Consider the following 27,801-nt stretch of genomic DNA (forward strand, 5'->3'; position numbering starts at 1 on the left):
GCAACAAACCATTGCCTGGAAGTAATTCTGGGTTCTGAAAAGAAGCCATGGCCTTGATGGCATTGGTAAAGGATGTCTCAGTTAGTAGGGATCTGACAGAGTGAGCCTGTGTCTAATTTATCATGTAAAAAAAATGGGGGCAGCTCCAAAAATAAACCAACAGCAACCAAGTACCTACTCTGAACCATGATCATAAAAGTTCTGACAAATAATACTATTATCCCCTGGATTATTATTATAATTAGAACTAAACCTACAGGTGTCACACAGCATTATATTATTCCTTGGAAACTGTATCTTATCCTATCCAGTGCAAAACACTACAATGGCCCCTCCAGAATTGACTGAGCAAGGCTTAGCAAAACTGCTTGATTAGACAGGAGCATTAACTGTGCAAGCATCTTTCAGTTAAAAATAGTTATGGATGACCCAGAATGAGAGCCAGTTGCTACTCCTGGGACTGCAGGCAACCTCTAGCAATACTTCTGTTATCAGAGGCCCTGCCAGAAGGCCTCCCAGTGTCATCTGACATGCCCTAAGATCCTATTTCTAACATGTGTAGTGACAAAGTAACCACAGCACTACCTATGGGCTGATTATGGTCCCTTTTTTTCCATGTCTAGTAGCTGGATTTCACAAAAGAGAAAATTTCCCCATTAATGAGGCCATATAGAGAATAGAGGATATTTGGACTCAATCTGAAGAAGGGGATAAGACGTCTAATTCCTCAGATCAAAAGCATATTTGATGCATCAAGACTTCTCTTAAAGGGTTTTTCAGCTAAAAATGGTAGAGGGCAAATCAAAACAAATGCCTGAGTCATAGACCTTCAGTTGCTGCTTCTGAATCTACAGGCAACCTCAAGTAGTATTCCTGCCATCTGAGGGACTGCTGGAGACCCACTCAATGTTTCACAGGTGGGCCAGACAAGAAGCCCTGAGATGGTATAATTTCCACTGGAAGGATTCAAATAGTCACCACAAATCTACCCTTTCAAAAACACTTAAAACAGGGTTGGACAGTGAAGTCTTTTCCTTTCATCATCAACAGAATTCTACAAATCCCAACTAATGCAGCCAAGAGAAGAGTGGAGAAGTGGGAGCATTTACACTGAATCTGAAGCAGGGAAAGACTGCTTCAGGTCCACACAGCAAGAGCCCATCACCAACAAGGTACTTGAAGGGACAACCAGTACAGAAATACGATAGCAGCAGTGATTATTCTAGCCCCTGGTCAGTCACCATAGTGACGAGAACCCCATTAACCCTTCCTACTTAATGGCTACTGTCTGCTTGACCACAGAAGTAACACCAGCTCCCATCCATCCTCTACCATGACAAGGTCTAGCCTCACAAGGGTGGCTGCATTAGTGCATCTCATTAGAACTCCACCTGGAGGCTGAAACAAGTATTATTGCTAAAGTGAAGTACTGTATGTGTATGTGGCAGGGTTTTGTCTGTCATAAAACTTTCAAGCTTCTTGCCAATTCTCTCAACCCTCATAAACCAATACAAATATACAATTGGTATTGCTTATAAAAAAAATTCTCTCCCATGAGCAAATTTTCTTTATTGCAGAATAAAATTACACATTATACTGAAATTTATGGCACCATAATACTGTCACACATATAGCTGGTTTATAAAAGCAAACAAACACAGTAAATCCAATATAAACACTATATATCAGTTATTTAGTTTTATTGGATTTTCAAGTTAAAATTTGAGCTATGAATAATAATGGGTCTTTTAATGGTTAGTTGGTTTAAGCATTGCAACAGCAGTCAATCAAGAGAACAATGTTTCCAATAATATATTAGCTATCTGACAAACTTGCAAAATAAAATACTATTAAACACTGGAAATTCCTAGAACAACCAAGGGTAATCCTCCTTACTTGCCTGTATAACAAGTACCAGAAGCACACCTGGTTAGTTGTGTCAATGCTTTTGCTTATAGACTGATCAGAGGTAGTCTGACATGTGCAAACATGCAAAATTACCAGTGAAAAAATAGTGAAATTCCATCCTCTTTCATGATTTCTCACATTATCAAGAAATAGTAAATAGAACAGGACAACAGATTATTTTGAATGTTCCTTGATAATGTGAGAAATCATGAAAACACATGGAATTTCACTATTTTTTTTACCTTGGTAATTTTGCATATTGTGATATCACCTATTATTTACTGTGATCATATCGCATGTGCAAACATGCCTTATAATTCGTTTTATGTACACTAACACACAAAAACCAACAGCAAATTAGGCAAAAAATACATTAGCAAAAACAGGTATTTCTGTACACTTTACAGTCTTCATTCACACAAAAAAGATGCAACCTGTATTTACTGTTAATGTGGGTCAATGATTTTGAGATTCATTGCCCCCATATCCCAAATTTTGCAGATATACAATAATTATAAATGAGAAAATTCCTTTTCTGAATTTGAGCGAATTCTAAATAGAGAAAATTATAAAACAGGCACAGATAATATCTTGTATTAGCATCAGAGTATTATTCCATGAAAGCATTTGGAAACTGAAATATACAGTACACACATTTTTCAATGCCCAGTCCTAAAATCAAAAACACTTCAAAATGCACTAATACAGCATTATTGTATAAACTAGAGTCTATGTTATAATACCTGAAATGTGCAATGGTAGAAAATGAAGTTTAAAAAGTAGTGTCATAAAAATATTATATAAGTCAACATATGTAATATATAAAATACAATCATGCCCTTACAATCACACAAAAAATATGTAAACACAAAGAATAAAAAAAATATTTACTCATATCCCAAGAGTCTTGAAGCCTCCCACACATGTACAAGGTTGGCTAAATGATAAACCTTCCCACCACAAGAACCCTTCTTACACACACGTAAAAGAATAAAATGCAAGCTTCCAACACGTAAGATGCTGTCAGCAATCATCCTGAGTAACATATAGGTAGGTCTTTCCATACTCATTTTTCCTTAAGTAAATCTCCTTTCTTTTGCAGTCCATTATTATTGCCATTTAACTGATCACCCTCATACCTACAACGATTTTACAGTTTTGGCTTCAATTATTATTACTTACTGCATTCATGGGGTCATACAGTACCTGGGAGAACAACTTCAATATGTATATTGGGTATGACTTCATCATCTTTGAATTCCTTTACATAGCGAGAATAAGGCTTCATTGCAACAACCCGACCATATTTATACAATTGTTCAAATGCTATTTCATTATGTATAGGCAAGTTTATGATTTATGTAATATGTAGACTGGCTAAATATGAAATGATAATATGGTTAGACAACATTTGTATAGTTTATGATATGATTTTGATTTTAAACTACCAGTAAATATTAACAACTATGTGTAAACCAGCTATTCTGCTTGTGATAGTGGTTTTATCCTTTAAGCACCAATGATGAAGTTTGACGACTCAAAACTATATACAAAAAAGTGAAGATCCACAACTGCCAGTAACTCACAAAGTGGAAATAAGTCTTTAGATGATGTTTCATTCTATTGTGACAATGGTCCCAGATGAAATAAATTGTATGCTAATAGTACCTTTTAAGAAATAAACAGTACAAGTACATACTAGCTGAAATATCAGATTAATATTATACACATAATAAATTGCAATTTATAAGTTATCACCAGTGGAAAACCCTATACAGTACAGTGGACCCCCGCTTTACGATCAGCTCCCAATGCGACCAATTATGTAAGTGTATTTATGTAAGTGTGTTTGTATGTGTCCTCCATGGGGAAGTGGAACAGAATTCTTCCTCCGTAAGCCATGCGTGTTGTAAGAGGCGACTAAAATGCTGGGAGCAAGGAGCTTGTAACCTCTTCTCCTGTATATATTACTAAATGTAAAAGGAGAAACTTTCGTTTTTCCTTTTGGGCCACCCCGCCTCGGTGGGATACGGCCGGTGTGTTGAAAGAAAGAGAAGTTTGTATGTGTATGTTTGGGGGTCTGAAATGGACTAATCTAATTCACAATATTCCTTATGGGAACAAATTCGGTCAGTACTGGCACCTGAACATACTTCTGGAATGAAATAATATCGTAAACCGGGGGTCCACTGTACTAGGGAAAAATAATCACACCAACAAAGTCTTACACAGCAGAGTTAAAAATGCCACATATCCCGAGTCATCCAGATCTTGAACTCTCTCTTTAAGAGTGGATACACTGCATTTCTAACAATTTATGAAACTGTACTTACCAGAAAACATCGTTTTGGGTAGAACTCATGGAAACTGGTGAGATGAGCAAGATGTATCAGTGTCCACACAGCCACACAACAGCAAGTTTTCGTGATCATCAAAAAACGTGTATTGGATTACTGGAGGATGTCAAGTCGGTAATTTGATGCCTTCTTATAAAGGGAATCCCAGCATATTGTGTCCATAGGGAAAAATGTAAAACTTACAATTTTGCTTATTATCCAAACTGAATACCATTGAGCCATCCACATACATATTGTCATCAATTTTTTTTAAACTTCCAAAGATGGAAACAATAATCTGATAGCAAACATTTTGAATGTTTTCCTTCAGTACTGTAATATTGTTTAGATTTTGGGATAATCCATGAATTTCAGGTATCCACATAAAAACAGCAATTCCACCTTCTCTTAACTATCATAATAAACCATTAGGGCATTCTAATTTCTGAATATGCAAAACCAACATTAGATATTTAATTTTAAGAATATAAAGCCTATATTTCCTATGGGTCCAGACTTTGAGACACTCCTCATAATGACATCAGTGTCACTTCTCTGTAATCAACTTGTCCTATGTCCTCTATATGTATATGATTTCCTAACAAGTACATAGTAATCCATTTAGTCTCTCAAGAGGTTGCAATGTCACCCAGACTCAATGTATACTCATCCAATGCCAAGACTGTCAACGTCAATGCTTACCTTCTCTTTTCACTGAACAATGTAGTTTCCCTTAATTCTTTACAGTCGAAATTGTTCGTTAGACACCTTTTATGCCTGCATCATAATTATTATTCAGCAGGATCTAGAATAGATGCAGAATTACTATCCTGGTTGGGTAAAATATATAACAATAATAAAAAAGTTTGGTGTAAAAATGTCAAGGAATTCTTCATGTTGCACCAGCCCAATGCTTACACACTTGTAAACCAACTTGAGGCAGTGTGTGCTGACACCTATGCTCCTGACTTCAAGTAGACTACAAATTTTATGTAGCATCACCTTGAATCACCTTAGATTCTCTATTTAAAGCAAAATGGACAAGCCCATGGAAATACAGTATTTTATCCTTAGTGAATCTCTGAAAGAAAAAGAAATGATTTTGGATATATGGTATTTAACTAGTACTAGGAAATGCTGTATACATGTATATCATTACTGTACTAGCATCAACAAAACCTTATATGATACAGTACTAAGACACTCGCTACTATCAACAACATAATCCAAATTAAGTTACATCACATAAGCCTAATGAAAATGGGTTCAGGAAAATGTACTTTATGAAGTATTACAATTTTTAAAATAAATCAGATACAATTTTAGCCATCTTGACTTAAATGCTTTTTACGATTAAGCTTAGGTACAATTACATCATCCAATTTTTCAGGTTTCTGCTGTGATTTTGGCACATTGCCAACATTTTCTGTACAATCGCACCAAGGTGTTATAAATTTATCACACTCAAGGATAACATTCAATATTGTCATCGGAGCTCCCTGAATTGTCATCTGAAACAAGAAAATAAGTTTTAATGAATACATTTGAAGTATTTTGTTTTTCAGATAGTGAGAGACTTTAAAAGCTAATACCAACCATCTCTTCATATAGGCTAGTCTTTTTTTTTATACACACCGACTATTTCCAACCACGGTATACCTGGAGGGTGAATATTTGGAGGATGTTCTGGAGGTTAACACCTCCAAGGCCTGGTCCATAACCAGGTAGGATTATCCAAAGACGGAAATACATTCACCATCACTCATTCAATAACTGTCTTGCCGAAGGTGCATGAACATTACAATTCAGATGGCCCTCCTTGTTACATCACCACCCCATCCTTCTGAGTGCATATGCTGTACCTTCCACCACCTGAAACCCTGCACAGACGTTACTTTGTCCATTCTACAACAGCAACTCAAATCCCAAAAGTCATTCGTCATCAATCATTATTAATTCCACATAGGACTCATCTAAGACATTTTTTTATTTTTAACATGTTGGCCATTTCCCACCCAGGCAGGGTGACCCCCCCCAAAAAAAAAAAAAAAACTTTCATCATTATTCAACACTTTCAGCATCACTCGTACATAATCACTGTCTTTGAGAAATATGCGAGAATGAAGTCACTGATTATTTAGTATCTTTGTTGGAGGAAATAATAAGCAAGTTTTGATTGGCAGCTTAAGCAAAGTAATGGTATAATCTGATTATATTCTTCATCTCTACTTCTTAAAATATTGCCTAGTTTCTGAAACTAGACAATATTTTAAAAGTTATAGATAAAAGTTACAGATATGTGTATTTAAAGATTAGCAGTAATACAATATAATAATCGAGTAAATAAATAATAAATAAATTACAGTACAGTGATGTGAAAAGTGATATACAGTACCGATGCATGTAATTCTGGTTAACAGAAAATATACAATTTTGAGAATGGAACTTTTCTTGCTTTTAGAAGCAGTTTGCAAAGAGCAAATAAAATAGATGCATGGTAGAAACAAGGTTGAAATCTTAGGAAGTTTGACAATATAAAGAAACAAAAGATAGCAATAAGCTGAGGGAGTATAAAGAAGCTGGATACAATGAAAGAGAATAAGAGGCTGAAAATGTGATGACAATTGGACAAAGTAAGCAAGAAGGATGCCAGTATTAATAAGTGTATAACACTGAGTGGGTATACAATGCTTTAAAACTCTGCTTTTACAGCATGTTACACACCTTTAATACCTTTGATGAGTTTCAAGAGGCTTACTACTCTCAGAGCCCAGCCATGGGCCAGGCACAGTGGGAAATATTGTAATGATTTTTTTTAATGATGACACTGTGCTCTTGGGAGATTCTGAAGAGAAGTTGCAGAGATTGGTGGATGAATTTGGTAGGGTGTGCAAAAGAAGAAAATTAAAGGTGAATACAGGAAAGAGTAAGGTTATGAGGATAACAAAAAGATTAGGTGATGAAAGATTGAATATCAGATTGGAGGGAGAGAGTATGGAGGAGGTGAACGTATTCAGATATTTGGGAGTGGACGTGTCAGCGGATGGGTCTATGAAAGATGAGGTGAATCATAGAATTGATGAGGGAAAAAGAGTGAGTGGTGCACTTAGGAGTCTGTGGAGACAAAGAACTTTGTCCTTGGAGGCAAAGAGGGGAATGTATGAGAGTATAGTTTTACCAACGCTCTTATATGGGTGTGAAGCGTGGGTGATGAATGTTGCAGCGAGGAGAAGGCTGGAGGCAGTGGAGATGTCATGTCTGAGGGCAATGTGTGGTGTGAATATAATGCAGAGAATTCGTAGTTTGGAAGTTAGGAGGAGGTGCGGGATTACCAAAACTGTTGTCCAGAGGGCTGAGGAAGGGTTGTTGAGGTGGTTCGGACATGTAGAGAGAATGGAGCGAAACAGAATGACTTCAAGAGTGTATCAGTCTGTAGTGGAAGGAAGGCGGGGTAGGGGTCGGCCTAGGAAGGGTTGGAGGGAGGGGGTAAAGGAGGTTTTGTGTGCGAGGGGCTTGGACTTCCAGCAGGCATGCGTGAGCGTGTTTGATAGGAGTGAATGGAGACAAATGGTTTTTAATACTTGACGTGCTGTTGGAGTGTGAGCAAAGTAACATTTATGAAGGGATTCAGGGAAACCGGCAGGCCGGACTTGAGTCCTGGAGATGGGAAGTACAGTGCCTGCACTCTGAAGGAGGGGTGTTAATGTTGCAGTTTAAAAACTGTAGTGTAAAGCACCCTTCTGGCAAGACAGTGATGGAGTGAATGATGGTGAAAGTTTTTCTTTTTCGGGCCACCCTGCCTTGGTGGGAATCGGCCGGTGTGATAATAAAATAATAATAAAAATAAAATTTTTTTAATGTCTCCCAATGAGGTAGAGTAACCTGACAAAGAAAAAAAATTCTTTCACTGTCACTCATTCAATCAGTCTTGCTAGAGGAGCACTAACATCACAGTTAATTAAGATGACCTTCCAAACTGCAACATTCTAACCCCTTTCAGAGTGCAGGCACTGTACCTCCCACCTGCAAGATTCAAATCCGGCCAATCGGTTTCTCTGAATCTCTTCATAAATATTCCTTTGGTAACACTCCAACAGCACATCAAATTATAAAAAACAACCTGCCTTCACTCACTACTATCTAACATATGTACATACAAAAGCCTGTTGGATGTCCAAGCCCCTAGCACTTCAAACTGCCTTTACCCTCTCCCTCCAATCATTCCTAGGATGACCCCTTCCCCTCCACCCCAGATTTATACACTCTCCTAGTCAATCTATATGTCTCCAGCTTCTCTAAATATCCAAACCACATCAGTAACCTCTCCTCTGCTCCCTGAATAAAACTTCTGGTAACTCCACACCTCCTCCTAGTCTCCAAGCTCTGAATTCTCTGCATAATATTCACACAACACATTGCCCTCAAACATAATATCTCTACTGCCTTCAGCCTCCTCCTCACTGAAACATTCAAAACCAACAGTGGTACCAACAGTGTTGGCATAGTGGTACCCACAGTGTTGGTATAGTGATATCAACAGTATTGTTATAGTGATTCCAACAGTGTTGGTACCACTATACTCTGATACATTCCCCTTTTTGCCTCCATGGATAAAAAGTTCTTTGTTTCTACAGATTCCTCAATGCACCACCCAACTTTTCCCCTTCATCAATTTTATGGTTCACCTCAACTCTCACTGAACCATCTAAGACAAGTTCACCCCAAGATATCTGAACACACATGCTTCCTTCATACTCCCTCCTTGCAACCTATTATCTAATCTCTCACTGTCTGCATTTTTGACACTCATCACTTTGCTCTTTCCTACATAAATTATAAGAAGCCTGAAACAGTAATAGCTGTAGATACCAAATTTCCACTGATTTTTATACATTATACAATTTAGAAAACTTATTTTAAATGTTACCAATACACTGACTTTATCAAGGAACGTGAATTTCAATCCTTCATTTACAGACCATATACATGTATATAGTACCAGTATGTCATAGAAAATGACTAAAATGCCAAGTGCAAGGAGCTGGTTATACTTCACATGTAATTTATAACTAAAAGAAGTGTGTTTTCTTCTTTGGGCCACTCTGCCTTGGTGGGAACTAACTGGTGAAATAAAAAATAAACAATGAATTATGTTCTTACAATGTTACTGTTTAGTAAATAAATCACAAAAAATCTTGCCTCTTTCTTGCTCTGGATCTTGTAGCGAACGGTAGAGAGGCCAGTCTGACGGTCTCGATGTCGTGTAATTTCTTGTTGATTATAACATTTGATCATGTCACGTCTTCGCACACGTCTGTCATGGATGTGCCTAGAAAACACAAATCATTGTACATTTCCAACAGTTATATATGTAATATTTTTTTTTAGTGTACCAGCTGTCTCCCACTGAGGCAAGGTGTCTTACAAAGAAAAACAAAAGTTTTTCTTTTTACATTCAGTAATTTACATAGGAAAAGCAGTTACTAGTCCCTTGCTCCCGGCATTTTAGTCGCCTCTTACAACACGGATGGCTTACAGAGGAAGGATTTTATGATAATATTCTGTGTATATATTTAAAAAGAATATATTCAGCAAGTTCAACTGTAGCAATTAGAAGTGACCTGTAGGATATGATAGGTTGTTCAAGTGTGAGCCAGGAATGTTTACAAATGAACTTTGGAAAACTAATTAGCTGCACTTTTAACTTGTGAAATAGCTATGCCTTATTGGAAAGGATGATAAAAGTGTAAGTGATACTGAACGTGTTTTTTTTTTTAATTTTTTTGGAAAATAAACATGGAATAATCCATGTTCTTTGAACAATCTTTAAATACAGTGGTACCTCAAGTTTCGAACAGCTCCCAACTCGAACAATTATGTAAGTGTATTTTTGGGGGTCTGAAACGGACTAATCTAATTTACATTATCCCTTATGGAAACAAATTCGTTCAGTATCGGCACTCGAACAGCCTTCTGGAACGAACAAAGTTCGTAACTCTAGGTACAACTGTAATTTGTCCAGTAACTATATTAATATAAAAATTGCAGGTACAGTGCATAATACTGCAGAAAGGTAATGTGCTGTTTGTTGCAGTTATGGATTTAGAAAAGGTATGATAGGGTGGACAGGGAAGCCATGTGGCAGATGCTGCAAATGTATTGAATAGAAGGTAGGTTACCGAAAGCAGTTAAGAGTTTTTATGCAAAGTGAAACTGAGCCTCACCTTGGTTGTTCAACATATGTTAAACAACCATTTCAACATGAATGTTTATCATATTTATAGATGGGGTTGTAAAAGAAGTGAATGCTAGGCTGTTGGTAAGGGTGTGGGATTAAAAGCCATTAGATCTCTTACAAGGTGGGAGTTATCACTTTGTCTGATTTTTCTGGTTTATCCTAGATTCTCTACACATATGATGCTATGTATGAAACTCTATGTAACTGTATTTGTGTATACCTGAATAAACTTACTTACTATTTCCTGATGACAGTTCTTTTGGGGGATTCTGAAGACAAGTTGCAAAGAATGGTGGAGGAATTTGGGAGAATATATAAAAGAAGGAAATTAAAGGTGAATATAGAAAAGAGCAAGATGATGAGAGTAATAAAAAGTCAAGGTAATGATAGACTGAATATCAGACTGGAGGGAGGAAGTATGGAGCAAGTGAATGCATTTACTGGGAGTGGACATGTCAGCAGATGGGTCTATGAAAGATGAAGTGAACTACAGAATACAGATGAAGGATAAAGATGGGAAGGGGGAGGGGAGTATTGAGGCAACTGTGAAAAGAAAGAAATTTATCTATGGAAGCAAAATAAGACACTGAGTATCAGACTGTAATGGTAACAATACATTTAAATGGGTGTGAGTCATGGGTTTTGAATGCTGTAGCAAGGAGGAGGTTCGAGGCAGTGGAAATGTCATTTTGAGAGCAATGTGTGGTATGAATATCATGCAGAGAATCTGAAGCATAGACATTACAAAAGGTGATGTGGGGTTACCAAAAATATAATTTAGAAGGCTGAGGACAGGATACTGAGATAGCTTTAGTTTGTCAAGGCTAGAGAAAGACAGGTTGATAAAGATGGCATATAAATCTGGGGTGAAAAATAGTAGAGGCAAGGATCATCAAAGAAATGGTTGGCGGTAAGGGTGTGGCAAAGACTCTGAGTTTTAGGGGCTTGAGTGTCCAGCAGGCTCATGTGAGCATGTTAAATAGGAGTGAATAGAGTAAGTTGTTTTTAAAGGATGTGCTGTTGAGATGACCATTACAAATTTTCTTTCCAACATATTATTCCATTTTCATCATATATCTAAAAAAATGTTGACTATTAAACAACCGTCAGAGCAGTTTATTACCTGAATGTATCTTTGGTTGCAGAGGTGAGATTGCCAGGGCGGAATATTTCAAGTTTTGCTTCTTTAAGCCGAGCAAAAAACTCATCGTCTTCTAGCCCCCAACCCCAGTATTTGTTGCTCAGTCCGTCTACCTTACGAAAGTGCTCTCTAGGGTCATAAATATCCATTATAAGCTTTGAATGCAAATTTTCTGTCTTCATACGAAATTAGTTATGTATCTGTAATATAAAACTTTATACAGAATTATATGGTGGTCATATGAAGAGATGTGACAAGGCAAGTGTCAGATATACCAAGAGGATACAGACTATTTGCTGAAAGCTTGCTATCAAAACAGTTTTGAAACACTTACTGTATTAAAAAGTGAGATTTATAATGTAATAAGTCATGTTTTCAAGCTTTTCCAAGATGCAAAAAGAAAAACAGAAATTATAATAAAATAAGCCATGATAAGTAGGCTTATCTGTAGATCTAAAAATTTTTCATTTAAAGTAGAAAATATAAAAACATTGGCAAAAAATATCTTCACTCCTATGAGAAATCTTACCTTTTAACAAGTAGTATACCCCCAATGAAAGTAGGATAATGGTATCGTGGGTGAAGATGTGGGGCAGCAACATGATATGGGCCATCATGAGGAAATTCATAAGTCAATGCAGTATTCATGGGCAAAAGGTCAACATCATGCATTGCAATATAATCACAGTCAACACCTGATTCTAAAAAGCCCACATTAAGGAGAGACGCTCGGTTAAAGCGGAGGTTATCAACCTAGAAAAGACCAATAAAAATAATTATGACAAAATATTAGAACACTATGTTGATTATCAGATCTACATCATAATACAGTGCAATAAAGTATGAAAACTCCTGGTTGAATCCTCCCTTATACACAACTTTCCTTGTATGAATCTTAGTCCTGGCTTTGTCTCTGTAGATGCCTTCCTTTCCCACTACATTGTAAAATGTTCCAAACTTCAGAATGCCCATGACCTAGCCTGATTCCTTCTGCTACTTCTCCCTCTTCCCTTTTCCTCTTTCTCCTTTGGGTTTTCTTTCTTCTGCCTTGGGTATTTGTTCCTTCATTATTTTCCCCCCCTATGTGGGCCCCTAGCTCCCTTGCAGTGCTCCTCTTTCTTAGTATGTATTTGACTGACTCCACCACTACAATTACTACTTCCACCACTACCACCTACTACCTCCACTACTACTACTACTCCCACCTCCACTACTACCTCTCTTGTCCCATCCCTGTCTGCTGGCCTATATACATATATACTCCCTCCTTCTCTCCTTTTTGTTAGTGTGGCTTTCTAAATGGTCCAAGATGGACTGAAACGTCATCGTAAGCTCCTCTCTTCTATGTGTGGGTTATTTGTGTATTACTCTCCAAAAGCAAACAAGCCATAAAAACCAACTGTCTCCATTCAATATGGTTTAGTAAACTCACAAACCTTCTGGATGCTCAAGAACCTACCACTCAAAACCTCCTTTACCCCTTTCCTCCAACATTTCCTGGGAAAGCCCTCCCACCCCTTCTTGCTGCCCAAGATTTTTACATGGTCTTAGTAATCCTATTAGTCTCCATCCTTTCTAAATTGGATCCAAACCACCTCAATAACATCTCTACTCTCTGAATTATATCTTTGGTAACCCCTTAGAGTCTTGCAGTTTCTAAGCTCTGAATTTTTTGCATAAGGTAATATTCACACCACACATTGTTCTCAATCATGACATTTCCACAGCCTCTAACCTCCTTTTTGCTAAAATGGTTAAAGCCTATGCCTCACATTCACATAAAAAGTGTTAGTACCATTACACTTGTGCATTCCCCATTTTGCCTCCATTAGATAAACTTCTTTCCTCATACATATGCCTCAACACTCCACCTACTTTTTTCCCATAATCTATGCTACGGTTCACTTCATCTTTCATAGGCAAGGTTTTGTTACCAGTTTAATAAATTACGGTACTATAGAATACACATTCAATGTAAATAATTTATCAACATTACTCACCTGATTAATGATATACAAGTGGTGATTTTTGTGCTGAGCATTTAGGAAGTTATGAATGTGAGGAACAAATTCTAGCATCTCCTCAAAGCGATCCCTGTATGTGAACACTAAAATTAGAAAGGTACAGGCTAGCCCTCCTCCACCCTTTAACACACACAACACTAACAGTATGTGTAAACATAAGTACATGCACTATTCTAGCAGATATTTTTACTTCTTTATAAACATTTCAAAAAATCCAAAACTAAAGCTTCTCTGAACTTTATTGAAGTTAATTTCTTCAAAGGATTTTGAATACGATGCATTAATTATGAAATGCCAAATGGACTGGCATTAGTTTTTAGTTTTTCTATGGAACATATTATTATTATTAACACACCAGCCATATCCCACTGAGGCAGTGACCCAAAAGAGAAGAAACAAAATTTTTTTTTCTTTTTACATTTACTAATTTATACAGGAAAAGGGGTTACTAACCCCTTGCTCCCAGCATTGTAGTCATCACTTACAACCCATATGGCTTACAGAGGAAGTATTCTTCTCCATGCAGTTTATTATTATTATTTATTATTATTTTTATTATTATTACTGAAGAATAACAGTTACATATTTGTGACTTGAATAATGCACAATTAACCCACAAAATGGAGAGGAGACTTTAGATGTTTTGGTCTAGCCTGAACATTATTAAGTCAAGTTTCCTCTCCAAATTGTAGATTTAATGAGAATCCTTATTATTTATTATTTTTAACACAGAGACTCTCTCTCACTGAAGTAGAATGACACCAACCCCCCCCCCCCCAAAAAAAAAAACATTCACCATCATCAATTCATGCCAGAAGCGTGTTGATGACCACTGAACTGCAGAATCCCCACCACTTCTTCAGAGTGCAGGTATTGAGTGTTCTACCTCCAGGGCTCAAGCCTGGCTAACCAACTTCCTTAAGTCTCTTCATAACTGTCACCTTGCTCACACTCCAGCAGCACAAGTCATAAAAACCACTCGTCTCCACTCATTCACAAAAAACATTAATACACTATGTTAGAAAGAGTTAATCATAAAGGTCAAACCCCCTGTGTTACCCTCCTTACAATCATCATTTGCTGAATCCTTCTCATATTCCTCAACATTCTCAGAATCTTAAAAAAAAACAAAAAAAAAAAAAAAAGCTTCAATAGCCTTGCATAAGGGTGTCCTCCTTTTCACCTCAAGCATAATGCTAAAGGCAGTCAGCCTTGCAATACAGAATTTTGAAAAATATACAAAGTAATTCAATAATGCAAAACACAAATGTTAAGTTTTTGGGACATAATCATACAACTGTGAAACAAACTGCCATCTAATGATGTATGTAATTTCAAAAATAACACAACCAAATGAGAATCTATGATCCTTATAATTAAAATCCATTTTTCAAGGCTATGAAAATCAGCTGTGTAAGGATGTACAGGACCTGACAAACTAACATACAGCTGTACAAGCTTAAACAGCTTAATAGTTGAAAATTACAAATAATCATTTTCTCTAATAAATTGCTAACAAACCTTTGATATAACCTGTATATTGTTGCAATAACTTTGTAAAATATTAAAAAAAAAAGGTACTAAAGTGAAGTTATTTTTAATTATCATATTAACCCCTAAATGTCCAAATGTATATATACGTATATTCTTTCGCCCAGTGCCCGGAATATTTTGAAAAATAAAAAATAATTTTTTATTGAAATAAAGAGAAAATTTTTCTGAGTGTTATAGGATTAAAATAAAAAATTAGGGTCAGTACTTACCGAGATATAAGGCTGCAAAGTTGCACTTAATGCTCACCTGATGGCAACATCGAGTCCTGCCACTTGCAGAAGTGTTGCCAATATACCTTTTTTCCTCATTTTTATATTATTTTATATAATTTTTATGTTCTGATATTTACAATTTATTGTAGTTCTTGTCATTTCATAACCAATCTTTGTTCTGACACTAATATTAGGTACTGAAATTGTACTCAAATTTTCACGAACACATTGACAGGTGGACAATAATACCTGCCTTGGTCATTTACTATTGTCTAGGAATATATATAAAGTGTTTATAGGTCCCAGCAATGTTTTGGATACACGGGAGTATAGAAGAAGAAGGAAGAAGAAGGAAGAAGAAGAAAGACGACGAAGTTCCCTTGAAGCATGATGTCAGTGACAAGCATCGGGGAGGGCAGCGATTGGATGAGATAAGGGATGACATTTGATGGGCACCTGGAGGGTGCAGAGATAAGATGAGATAAGGGGTGACATTTGATTGGCTCCTGCAGGGTGCAGGGATAAGATGAGATAAAGGGTGACATCTGATGAGCATTGGCATTTCTGACTCTGCTTATCAGTCTCTGTGTCTTGTCTCTCTGTCTGCTTGTCTCTCTTTCTGTCTCTCTGCTTGTCTCTCTCTCTCTCTGTCTCAGAGAGAGCCACTATGAACCAAAAGGTATTCTTATGCATTATATCTACAAGCACAATATAGCACTTCATATTTTTTTTTTTTTTTTTCAACAAGTCGGCTGTCTCCCACCGAGGCAGGGTGACCCAAAAAAGAAAGAAAATCCCCAAAAAGAAAATACTTTCATCATCATTCAACACTTTCACCACACTCGCACATTATCACTGTTTTTGCAGAGGTGCTCAGAATACAACAGTCTAGAAGCATACACATTTAAAGATACACAACATATCCCTCCAAACTGCCAATATCCCAAACCCCTCCTTTAAAGTGCAGGCATTGTACTTCCCATTTCCAGGACTCAAGTCCGACTATATGAAAATAACCGGTTTCCCTGAATCCCTTCACTAAATATTACCCTGCTCACACTCCAACAGATCGTCAGGTCCCAAGTACCATTCGTCTCCATTCACTCCTATCTAACACGCTCACGCACGCTTGCTGGAAGTCCAAGCCCCTTGCCCACAAAACCTCCTTTACCCCCTCTCTCCAACCCTTTCGAGGATGACCCCTACCCCGCCTTCCTTCCCCTATAGATTTATATGCTTTCCATGTCATTCTACTTTGATCCATTCTCTCTAAATGACCAAACCACCTCAACAACCCCTCTTCTGCCCTCTGACTAATACTTTTATTAACTCCACACCTTCTCCTAATTTCCACACTCCGAATTTTCTGCATAATATTTACACCACACATTGCCCTTAAACAGGACATCTCCACTGCCTCCAACCGTCTCCTCGCTGCTGCATTTACCACCCAAGCTTCACACCCATATAAGAGTGTTGGTACTACTATACTTTCATACATTCCCTTCTTTGCCTCCATAGATAACGTTTTTTGACTCCACATATACCTCAACGCACCACTCACCTTTTTTCCCTCATCAATTCTATGATTAACCTCATCCTTCATAAATCCATCCGCCGACGCGTCAACTCCCAAGTACATATCTGAAAACATTCACTTCTTCCATACTCCTCCTCCCCAATTTGATATCCAATTTTTCTTTATCTAAATCATTTGACACCCTCATCACCTTACTCTTTTCTATATTCACTTTCAACTTTCTACCTTTACACACATTCCCAAACTCATCCACTAACCTTTGCAATTTTTCTTTAGAATCTCCCATAAGCACAGTATCATCAGCAAAAAGTAACTGTGTTAATTCCCATTTTGAATTTTATTCCCCAAAATTTAATCCCACCCCTCTCCCAAACACCCTAGCATTTACTTCCTTTACAACCCCATCTATAAATATATTAAACAACCATGGTGACATTACACATCCCTGTCTAAGACCTACTTTTACCGGGAAGTAGTCTCCCTCTCTTCTACACACCCTAACCTGAGCCTCACTATCCTCATAAAAACTCTTTACAGCATTTAATAACTTACCACCTATTCCATATACTTGCAACATCTGCCACATTGCTCCTCTATCCACTCTATCATATGCCTTTTCTAAATCCATAAATGCAATAAAAACTTCCCTACCTTTATCTAAATACTGTTCACATATATGCTTCAATGTAAACACTTGATCTACACATCCCCTACCCACTCTGAAACCTCCTTGCTCATCCGCAATCCTACATTCTGTCTTACCTCTAATTCTTAACCCTACCGTACACTTTTCCTGGTATACTCAGTAAGCTTATTCCTCTATAATTTTTACAGTCTCTTTTGTCCCCTTTCCCTTTATATAAAGGGACTATACATGCTCTCCGCCAATCCCTAGGTACCTTCCCCTCTTTCATACATTTATTAAACAAAAGTACCAACCACTCCAACACTATATCCCCCCCTGCTTTTAACATTTCTGTCATGATCCCATCAGTTCCAGCTGCTTTACCCCCTTTCATTTTACGTAATGCCTCACGTACCTCCCCCACACTTACATTCTGCTCTTCTTCACTCCTAAAAGATGGTATACCTCCCTGACCAGTGCATGAAATTACTGCCTCTGTTTCTTCCTTAACATTTAAAAGTTCCTCAAAATATTCTCGCCATCTACCCAATACCTCCATCTCCCCATCTACTAACTCCCCTACTCTGTTTTTAACTGACAAATCCATATTTTCCCTAGGCTTTCTTAACTTGTTTAACTCACTCCAAAATTTTTTCTTATTTTCATTAAAATTTCTTGACAGTGCCTCTCCCACTCTATCATCTGCTCTCCTTTTGCACTCTCTCACCACTCTCTTTACCTTTCTTTTACTCTCCATATACTCTGCTCTTCTTATAACACTTCTGCTTTGTAAAAACCTCTCATAAGCTACCTTTTTCTCTTTTATCACACCCTTTACTTCATCATTCCACCAATCACTCCTCTTTCCTCCTGCCCCCACCCTCCTATAACCACAAACTTCTGCCCCACATTCTAATACTGCATTTTTAAAACTATTCCAAACCTCTTCAACCCCCCCACTACTCATCTTTGCACTAGCCCACCTTTCTGCCAATAGTCGCTTATATCTCACCCGAACTTCCTCCTCCCTTAGTTTATACACTTTCACCTCCCTCTTACTTGTTGTTGCCACCTTCCTCTTTTCCCATCTACCTCTTACTCTAACTGTATAATTTTATTTATGTCTACCTGTGATACAGAGATAAAGATAGACAGAGAGAGACCAACAGAGATACATCACTTTCCTCTTAAAAGGGGAGTGTTAATATGACATTACATCAGTGAATCCTTGGTGTTTGCCACACTGTTTGCTCTAGTTGGTACTTAATTTAACTGGCACTCCCACAAGGTACTAAGTGGTCCCAGATTTTTTTAATATGATGCACACCAAGTGTTAAGACCAATTCTATGCTGCCCAGGCATCTCAGGCCAATTGTGCCAAATTTGGAGGCAGGAAAAATAAAAGGTATATATACGTTTGGGGCACTAGCAGTAAGAATTTTATATGACTGAAATGCTCTGAACTAACAGTAATAAAACGTTACCTATAAAACCTTGTTTTGCTTTAGTAATGTTTTTTATTAATAATTCTTGTTTACATTGCATTTCTTTTTAAACAAAAGATGGTTTTAATTTAAAATTGCATTGCTTACCTAAATGGCACAAGGACAGCCATTTTGTGTCTGTCATTTGGGAATGTCTTGGGAGCTTGGAAGAGTGACTGACCAAGAAATGCACTAGTAGTGACAGCCTTTTGGTGACCACGACACTCACACTGATCTGAAACATTAACTATGTATTTAGGTAACTGACAGCCCACTCGCTCTGCATCACAATGGTACAGCCATTGTAATAACTTGTGTTTTTAGTAAGTAACATAAGTAATACTCTAGTGTACATTAAAAAAAAAAGACTCACAGAAATAAGAAGATTAATACAATGTCCTTGAGAGCAAAAAAAAAGCTAATTTCAGCACAAAAAGTTCAAAATACTATATAAACAATTTATTGTAATTAAAAAATGTATGATATAAATGTGACTAAAACAAATACAACCATTTATAGAGAATAAAACCAACTTAAGCCCACAATAAAAGTAAACCGTACTGCTTGGCTCTCTACTTCAACTCTCCATAACATGATAAACTATTATAAAAAAAATACATCTCACAACTGTGAACCTCAAAGTGCTCAGAGAGTCAGTGACTCAGTTTTTCTTTATTTATAAAAAACATTTATACATTGTTCAATATCAATGGCCTACTCTTAAAAAGACAAATTTGTTCTGTATAAACATAACCAATGTGAACTAAAAGTAAATCTTTGTTGCAAATCAAAAACCAATCATAGATCAACATACCTGTATTTGCTGATGGTAGAGATACATAGAAGAAAAATACGAGACAGAGGCCAAGACCCCAGAGAAGAGTGGTGGGTCGCTTAAATCGCAACATAGCAGCTAGGGTCATCCAAGTCCCCGACACCAATAACTGCTAAAATATAAAATTTGATGCCCTATTAAACAAGTCATTATATGTCATTCCTCATGGTTCACTTTATATGATAGCCAAACAAGCATCTGTAATTCTTTGGCAACTTTTTAGGTGTTCTTTATAAACTCTTTTAACATGAAGACATCTGAAATATTTGATGATTTTGTAAGAAGCTACTCTTTAAAGAAAGAAGTTACCACATTAGCCTTCTTCCACCTAGACAGGAGTGACCAAAAAATGAAGGAAACATTCACCATTATCCATTCAATAGTTATCTTGCTAGAAATGCACAGACATAACAATTTCAATAACCCTCTGATAACATCTCTACCCCTCCTTCAGAGTGCAAGAGGTGTGCTTTCCACCTCCAGGACTCAAATCAAGCTAATTGCTTTCCTTGAACCCCTTCATAAATGTCACCTTACACACACTCCAACAGCATGTCAAAATCTTAGCAATTATTTATATTATTATTACTACCACAATTATAATCATTCTAGGTAGTAGGTTGGTAGACAGTAACTGCCCAGGGAGGTACTACCGTCCTGCCAAGTGAGTGTAAATAGAAGGCCTGTAATTGTTTTACATGATGGTAGGATTGCTGGTATCCTTTTTTCTGTCTCATAAACATGCAAGATTTCAGGTACGTCTTGCTACTTCTACTTACACTTAGGTTATACTATACATACATGTACAAGCATATATATATATATATATATATATATATATATATATATATATATATATATATATATATATATACACACACACACACACCCCTCTGGGTTTTCTTCTATTTTCTTTCTAGTTCTTTTTCTTGTTTATTTCCTCTTATCTCCATGGGGAAGTGGAACAGAATTCTTCCTCCATAAGCCATGCGTGTTGTAAGAGGCAACTAATATGCCGGGACCAAGGGGCTAGTAACCCCTCCTCCTGTATAAAATACTAAATTTAAAAAGAGAAACTTTTGTTTTTCTTTTTGGGCCACCCTGCCTCAGTGGGATATGGCCAGTTTGTTGAAAGAAGAATTATAAACATGGGAGAAGTATTAAACCCGTGTCATACAGTACCTGGAAAATGATAGGGGTGGGTGGCAATCAGCTTTGATCAGAGGATGTGAAGAGTAGCTCCAATTCCTTGGATCAAGAGCCCTTCATCATGCTACAAACAATTTTCACCCAGTCTCCCATTATACAGTTATGTTAATTCATTGCAACCATTGTAGCAGGATCACCAAGTGGTCCAGTACCCTGACATTATAAAGATAAACCTATAATGACTGTTTATTTACCTTTGGTTATATGCCTATATTAGTGATGTAGTACGTACATAATGAAATGTCCATTCTTTAAATACTGCATTACAAGTAACAGTTACCAATGCTATAAACAAAAATAAAGGTCTATCTATGGTATTTACAACAATCTGATCATTTTATTGTATTTCATGAAGTATTAGACTCATGTGGGTCATTCATTGGAAGGAGCAAAGAAGACATGATCTTCTGACCACTAGTCATGGCCTGATCTCTGTTTAGTCTGGCTAACCAATACATGTACATGCAGAAGATAAAGAAATACAGTGGACCCCCGGTTAACGATATTTTTTCACTCCAGAAGTATGTTCAGGTGCCAGTACTGACCGAATTTGTTCCCATAAGGAATATTGTGAAGTAGATTAGTCCATTTCAGACCCCCAAACATACATGTACAAACGCACTTACATAAATACACTTACATAATTGGTCGCATTCGGAGGTGATCGTTATGCGGGGGTCCACTGTATAGGGAATTTCCATCTGATTGCCCTGTCAATGCTAACCTTTATGTTATGAGAATTTTTTGAATAATTAGTCGGAGGAAGAAAGAAGCTCCTTCTGGCAGAGGAGGGTCCATGGCGTACACACTTCCTCAGACTGGGGTCATCCTCCCTGAAGAAATACAGAGTCCAATGAGCACGTGGGAATTATTTCTTAGTTTTTCTTGCCAAGTTAATTTTTTAATTTACTTGCTTATCTATCTATATGTGTGTTTTAAACTGTGTATATATGGGTGTGGAGTCTGCATGTATCTATGGTGAGTGTATGTACATATGGGATGTGTGGTGTGTACATGTGGATGTGATGTGTGTATGTGGGTGTGGTATGTATGTGTGTTGTGAGCAGTTACCCATGTGTGGTGAGTATATGTACATGAGACTGTGTGACAGATGCATACACAGTTCATATCGCAGGTTCTATCCCTGCCCATTGTATGGTTTGTTTGCAATCGTGTCATTACGATTTTGTGAGTCACAGTTCATACGGCTGTGGTGTGTATGTATGGCTATGTAATGCATATGTATGTGTGATGACTGCACCTATTGGTATGGTGCATGTGCACATATGAGTGATAAGTGTGTACATATGAATTTGAGATAAGAGTCTGCTTATGTAAGTGTGGTGATTATATACTGGAGTATGGTGAGTGTATACTGTACATATGAAGTGCTTTGAGTGTGTACATATGGGTGAGAGACAAGGGTGTAGCTACACAGGAGATTGCAATGTATGGATAAACAGTAAATAACATTAGCACAATTCACAATTTATGAAACAAGATGTCAAAATGTATATACGTATTATATAAAATAAGCCCTCAATTTAAAATACAGTACGTACAGTGGACCCCCGGTTAACGATTTTAATCCGTGCAAGAGGGCTCATCGTTATGCGAAATAATCGTTATGCGAATCAATTTTCCCCATAAGAAATAATGGAAATAAAATTAATCCGTGCAAGACGCCCAAAAGTATGAAAAAAAATTTTTTTTACCACATGAAATGTTAATTTTAATACACACAAACTGAAAAAGGCATGCACAATTAAATGACACTTACTTTTATTGAAGATCTGGTGATGATTGATGGGATGGGAGGAGGGGAGAGAGTGTGTTAGTGTTTAGAAGGGGAATCCCCTTCCATTAGGACTTGAGGTAGTAAGTCCTTTTCTGGGGTTACTTCCCTTCTTCTTTTAATGCCACTAGGGCCAGCTTCAGAGTCACTGGACTTCTTTCGCACAAGATATCTGTCCATAGTGGCCTGTACCTCTCGTTCCTTTATGACTTGCCTAAAGTGTTTCACAACATTGTCAGTGTAATAATCACCAGCACGGCTTGCAATAGCTGTGTGAGGGTGATTTTCATCCATGAAGGTTTGCACTTCAAGCCACTTTGCACAGATTTCCTTAATCTTTGAAGTAGGCAACTTCTTCAATTTCTCTCTCCCCTCCTCCGAAGCAATTTCCTCAGGTGTGGCCTCTTGCTGTTGAAGTTGATCTAGCAGCTCATCAGTGGTTAGTTCTTCATTGTCCTCCTCCACCAACTCTTCCACATCCTCCCCACTAACCTCCAACCCCAAGGACTTTCCCAATGCCACAATGGATTCCTCAACTGGCACAGGATTCTCAGGGTTAGCCTCAAACCCTTCAAAATCCCTTTTGTCTACACATTCTGGCCACAGTTTCTTCCAAGCAGAGTTCAAGGTCCTCTTTGTCACTTCCTCCCAAGCCTTACCTATAAGGTTTACACAATTGAGGATATTAAAGTGATCTCTCCAAAACTCTCTTAGAGTCAGTTGAGTTTCTGAGGTCATTACAAAGCACCTTTCAAACAGAGCTTTTGTGTACAGTTTCTTGAAGTTGGAAATAACCTGCTGGTCCATGGGCTGCAGGAGAGGAGTGGTATTAGGAGGCAAAAACTTCACCTTAATGAAGCTCATGTCCCCATAAAGTCGCTCTGACACGTCTGTAGGATGACCAGGGGCATTGTCTAACACCAGGAGGCACTTAAGTTCTAATTTCTTTTCAGTTAGGTAATTTTTCACATTGGGGGCAAATGCATGGTGTAACCAGTTATAGAAAAATTCCCTAGTGACCCATGCCTTACTGTTTGCCCTCCACAGCACACACAAATTATCCTTGAGGACATTCTTTTGCCTGAACGCTCTGGGAGTTTCAGAGTGATACACTAATAAAGGCTTCACTTTGCAATCACCAGTAGCATTGGCACACATCAACAAAGTAAGCCTGTCTTTCATAGGCTTATGTCCTGGGAGTGCCTTTTCCTCCTGAGTAATGTAGGTCCTGCTTGGCATTTTCTTCCAGAACAGGCCTGTTTCATCACAATTAAACACTTGTTCAGGTTTCAGTCCTTCAGTTTCTATGTACTCCTTGAATTCCTGCACATATTTTTCAGCCGCTTTGTGGTCCGAACTGGCAGCCTCACCATGCCTTATCACACTATGGATGCCACTACGCTTCTTAAATCTCTCAAACCAACCTTTGCTGGCCTTAAATTCACTCACATCATCACTAGTTGCAGGCATTTTTTTAATTAAATCGTCATGCAACTTCCTAGCCTTTTCACATATGATCGCTTGAGAGACGCTATCTCCTGCTATCTGTTTTTCATTTATCCACACCAATAAGAGTCTCTCAACATCTTCCATCAATTGCGATCTTTGTTTCGAAAACACAGTTGAACCTTTGGCAAGAACAGCTTCCTTGATTGTCTTTCTGGTGCCCACAATAGTAGCGATGGTTGATTGGGGTTTCTTGTACAGCTTGACTAGGTCGGCTATACGCACTCCACTTTCATACTTATCAATTATCTCTTTCTTCATCTCTATAGTAATTCTTACCCTTTGAGGTGTAGGGTTGGCACTAGAAGCTTTCTTGGGGCCCATGGTCACTTATTTTCCAGAAACAGCACCGAAAATACTGTAATAATACGAAATATTCCGAGTGTATGCTTGGATGTTACCGCGGAGGCTGGCTGGTAAACAATGGGACGGAGCGGCACATGTGAGGCTGGCTGAGGGCACATTGGACGCGTCTCGGACGAAAATCGGTATGCGGGTTTTTAATCGGTATGCGGGGCAAAAATTTTGCGATAAAAGTAATCGTTATGCGGAAAAATCGCTATGCGATGCCATCGTTATGCGGGGGTCCACTGTACTTTGGAAATACAGGACCAACACACTCGGTCAAATGATTTGGAAACAGCAGATAATGTTGAGTGGTTACAGAACTGTCACTAACAAAACAATCTCATCTGTACCACCACAATTATTATTAAACCATACCACAGGCGGGATTGAACCCGTGTTCACCTGTTCTTCGGCCCCTCCTTTCCCCTTATCAGTCCATTAGATCTAGGGTTTGCTGTTTTGATGTCATTACTCCTTGAAAAGGTTTAATAAGCCCAGGACAATTCTAAGTGTATCATTCTAATCACTGTATCATTGTATCATTCTAACTGTATCATGTACTTGTTGAAATAAAGATTGTTATTATTTTTATTATTATTATTATTATTATTATTATGTAGTACAGTGGTTAGGACACTGCTCACACCCAAGAAGACAACAGATCGAACTCCACAATATGCAGGGATACAGGGGCAAGTCTCTTACACCTATGGCTCCTGTTACCTGCAGGTAATTAGATACCTGGTAGTTAGTTAGACTCTTGTGGGTTATATCCTGGGGAGGAGAGGACTCCACTAGAACTAAGCCACATAGATTCACTTTACTGGGTCATCCTAATTCTTTGGAGATAATTATCCAAAGTCTTCTTAGTGTCAATAACTTAATACATACATTGACTGACAAAATTATATATGTACATATACGGTATATATACTACCCAAATGGTTTCTAAGGAAGAAGCTGTCATCAATCTAGTCTAATGAAAGTCACAATCCCAGGCTAGCCCAAGTTTATGAGAGAAAGATTAAGGTCTTGGTTATAGACACCTGCTGTCCCTGTCCCTGTTCACCCATCAGTTTAAAATGGGTACCTGGGTGTTAGTCGGCTGGTGTGGGTCGCATCCTGGGACAAAACTGACCTAATTTGCGGGAAATGCTCAGCATAACAAGCAGCTTTCTATATAGTAGTATATCATTGATGTCAGCTATGGTTTGTATACCTTGTACATGTACTTGTAGTAAATAAAGGTATGTATTATTATTATTATTATTATTATTATTATATTACAGTGGATGAATGCTCCTCAGTGTTAATCAGACATTATTTAATATTTTACGATATGTATAAGCTATCTAAGTACATCATGCAATAAACAGATATTCTTTGGGCAAATTGTTGTTTAGGGAGATATAAGTTCTATGACTGATCCATCAGAGCAAGTCGTGGCTCTGTAGTATTGCAGCCTGGCCAATCATAGCAATGTAAATAAAAATACAGTGGACATAACAAAGTTAGGTTAGGTAAGATTTGTCAGGAAACAGGACAAGTGTTTCCTGACGCGGGTCTTAGTCATATGATGACCCGTAGCTAGAACTTTTGGTCATCTGACTGAGGCCTTCCACTGGCTTACCCCTCCACCCCTTTAAAAATTATGGTTATTATTATAGTCATTTTACAAAGATGTTAGAATAAGGTTCTTGCATTAGGATATTTTGGGTTGGGGTAATAAGTTTATTTAGGTACATAATTTTTGGATGAATTACAATTGTCTTACAGAGGTAACTTGTAAATTATCCCCCCAAAAAGTCAGTTATCTTTCTTACCATGTGAAAAACATAAGTAAATAAGTTTACTTAGGCACAGTTACACATGAATACAATTATCATACATTGTGTAAATTACCTAGGATAACCCCCCAAAAAAGTCGAAGTGATTTGTTTCCACTGAGGTAAGTAAGTTTATTTAGGTACAGGTACACATAAATACAGTTACGCAAATTATCATACATAATAACATGTGTAAATCACCTAGGATAACCCCCCCAAAAAATCTGACTTATTTCCAATGGAGCCAACACACAAACACACTGCTAGAACTACGGTCCTAGCCACAGATCGGCCAAATAATAATATAATCAAGTTAAGTGCTAAACCTGAAAGGGTCATATATCGCTGGAAACCAGCCCCCCTCCCCCCCCCAAAAAAAAAACTCACCTAAATAACGTCATCCAGGTCAGTGTGTTGACATGTCTGGGTTGATGATGGCAGCTCCTCCCTCATCACACTTTCTCATATATACTTACATTTTCTCTAGTTGTCCTGGGTTAGAAATGTTTTCCTTTTATTGATATATAGCTTTTGTCTGTTGTCAATATATAATAAAGTACATTTATTTGTGTTGATTAGAAAGGCCATTATAAATAAGCCGAGTTGAATCCTGTGTCCAAGTTAATGGGGTTAAATTATCACTTATATATTACAGTTACTTCTAAGACAGAAAGTAATAAGTGATGGTAAGTGATAAAGTTGGATCATGGCACCCAAAACCCCAGAAAAAACGAGACACATTATCTTTCCTAAACCATACTTGGTGACCGGTTTTCCCTACAAGCTGTAAAATGTTCCTGGTTTTGAAAAATGAGCTGGTGTTTGGTGCCCAAAATATACGATGAATTAGCCGAAAAAAATAGGTGTATTTTAGTCGCTTCACTATCCTTGTATTCTATAACTCCAGTTCCCTGTGACTCATTGCACGCGACAGGAATAGTGCAGAGTGTGGCATAAGTTGGCATCGCAGTTAAATATTAACAATGAAGATTTGAAGGAAATCACAGAGGTATTCGCAAATCATAGAGAAATTAATATTCAAATTTCTTTAATAAAACTGGTAAATTAGGTTACACATAGGCCAAATGTAATTCAGATCTTTCAAAGAGATCAGGAGACCAATACTCAGCTCACACATTGAGGTCCGTGGTTCGATCCCCGGTACGAGTGGCAACATTAGGACGTGTTTCCTTAAGACACCTGTTGTCTCTGTTCACCTA

At 37.6% G+C, this 27,801-nt stretch overlaps 1 protein-coding gene across 2 annotated transcripts; it reads right to left on the reverse strand.

Moving 5' to 3' along the window:
• Positions 1-1,552: 1,552 nt before the first annotated feature.
• On the reverse strand, positions 1,553-27,178 carry beta4GalT7 (beta-1,4-galactosyltransferase 7). Of its 2 annotated transcripts, none has more exons than XM_053787919.2 (9): positions 26,969-27,178; positions 21,831-21,939; positions 19,877-20,009; positions 19,171-19,297; positions 13,624-13,717; positions 12,153-12,376; positions 11,606-11,752; positions 9,405-9,573; positions 1,553-5,755 (listed from the first exon to the last, which is right to left on the reverse strand). In XM_053787919.2, exons 1-9 carry the CDS (start codon positions 26,980-26,982, stop codon positions 5,567-5,569), a joined length of 1,206 nt encoding a protein of 401 aa, XP_053643894.1. In that variant the 5' UTR covers positions 26,983-27,178; the 3' UTR covers positions 1,553-5,566. The 2 variants fall into 2 exon arrangements, with proteins under 2 accessions (XP_053643894.1, XP_053643901.1); XM_053787926.2 differs by having other exon boundaries at positions 9,444-9,573; positions 26,969-27,166.
• Between the last annotated feature and the right edge of the window lie 623 nt (positions 27,179-27,801).

This window comes from Cherax quadricarinatus, chromosome 31, assembly GCF_038502225.1.
Source record: "Cherax quadricarinatus isolate ZL_2023a chromosome 31, ASM3850222v1, whole genome shotgun sequence".
Classification (NCBI taxonomy): domain Eukaryota; kingdom Metazoa; phylum Arthropoda; class Malacostraca; order Decapoda; family Parastacidae; genus Cherax; species Cherax quadricarinatus.

Coding starts and splice junctions, on each gene's coding strand:
- beta4GalT7 (XM_053787919.2), bottom strand. Junction 13,718..19,170: donor GCTGTCCTTGTGCCATTTAG/GTAAGCAATGCA, acceptor GTTCACATACAG/GGATCGCTTTGAGGAGATGC. Junction 9,574..11,605: donor GCAACCAAAGATACATTCAG/GTAATAAACTGC, acceptor TGTGTTTTCTAG/GCACATCCATGACAGACGTG.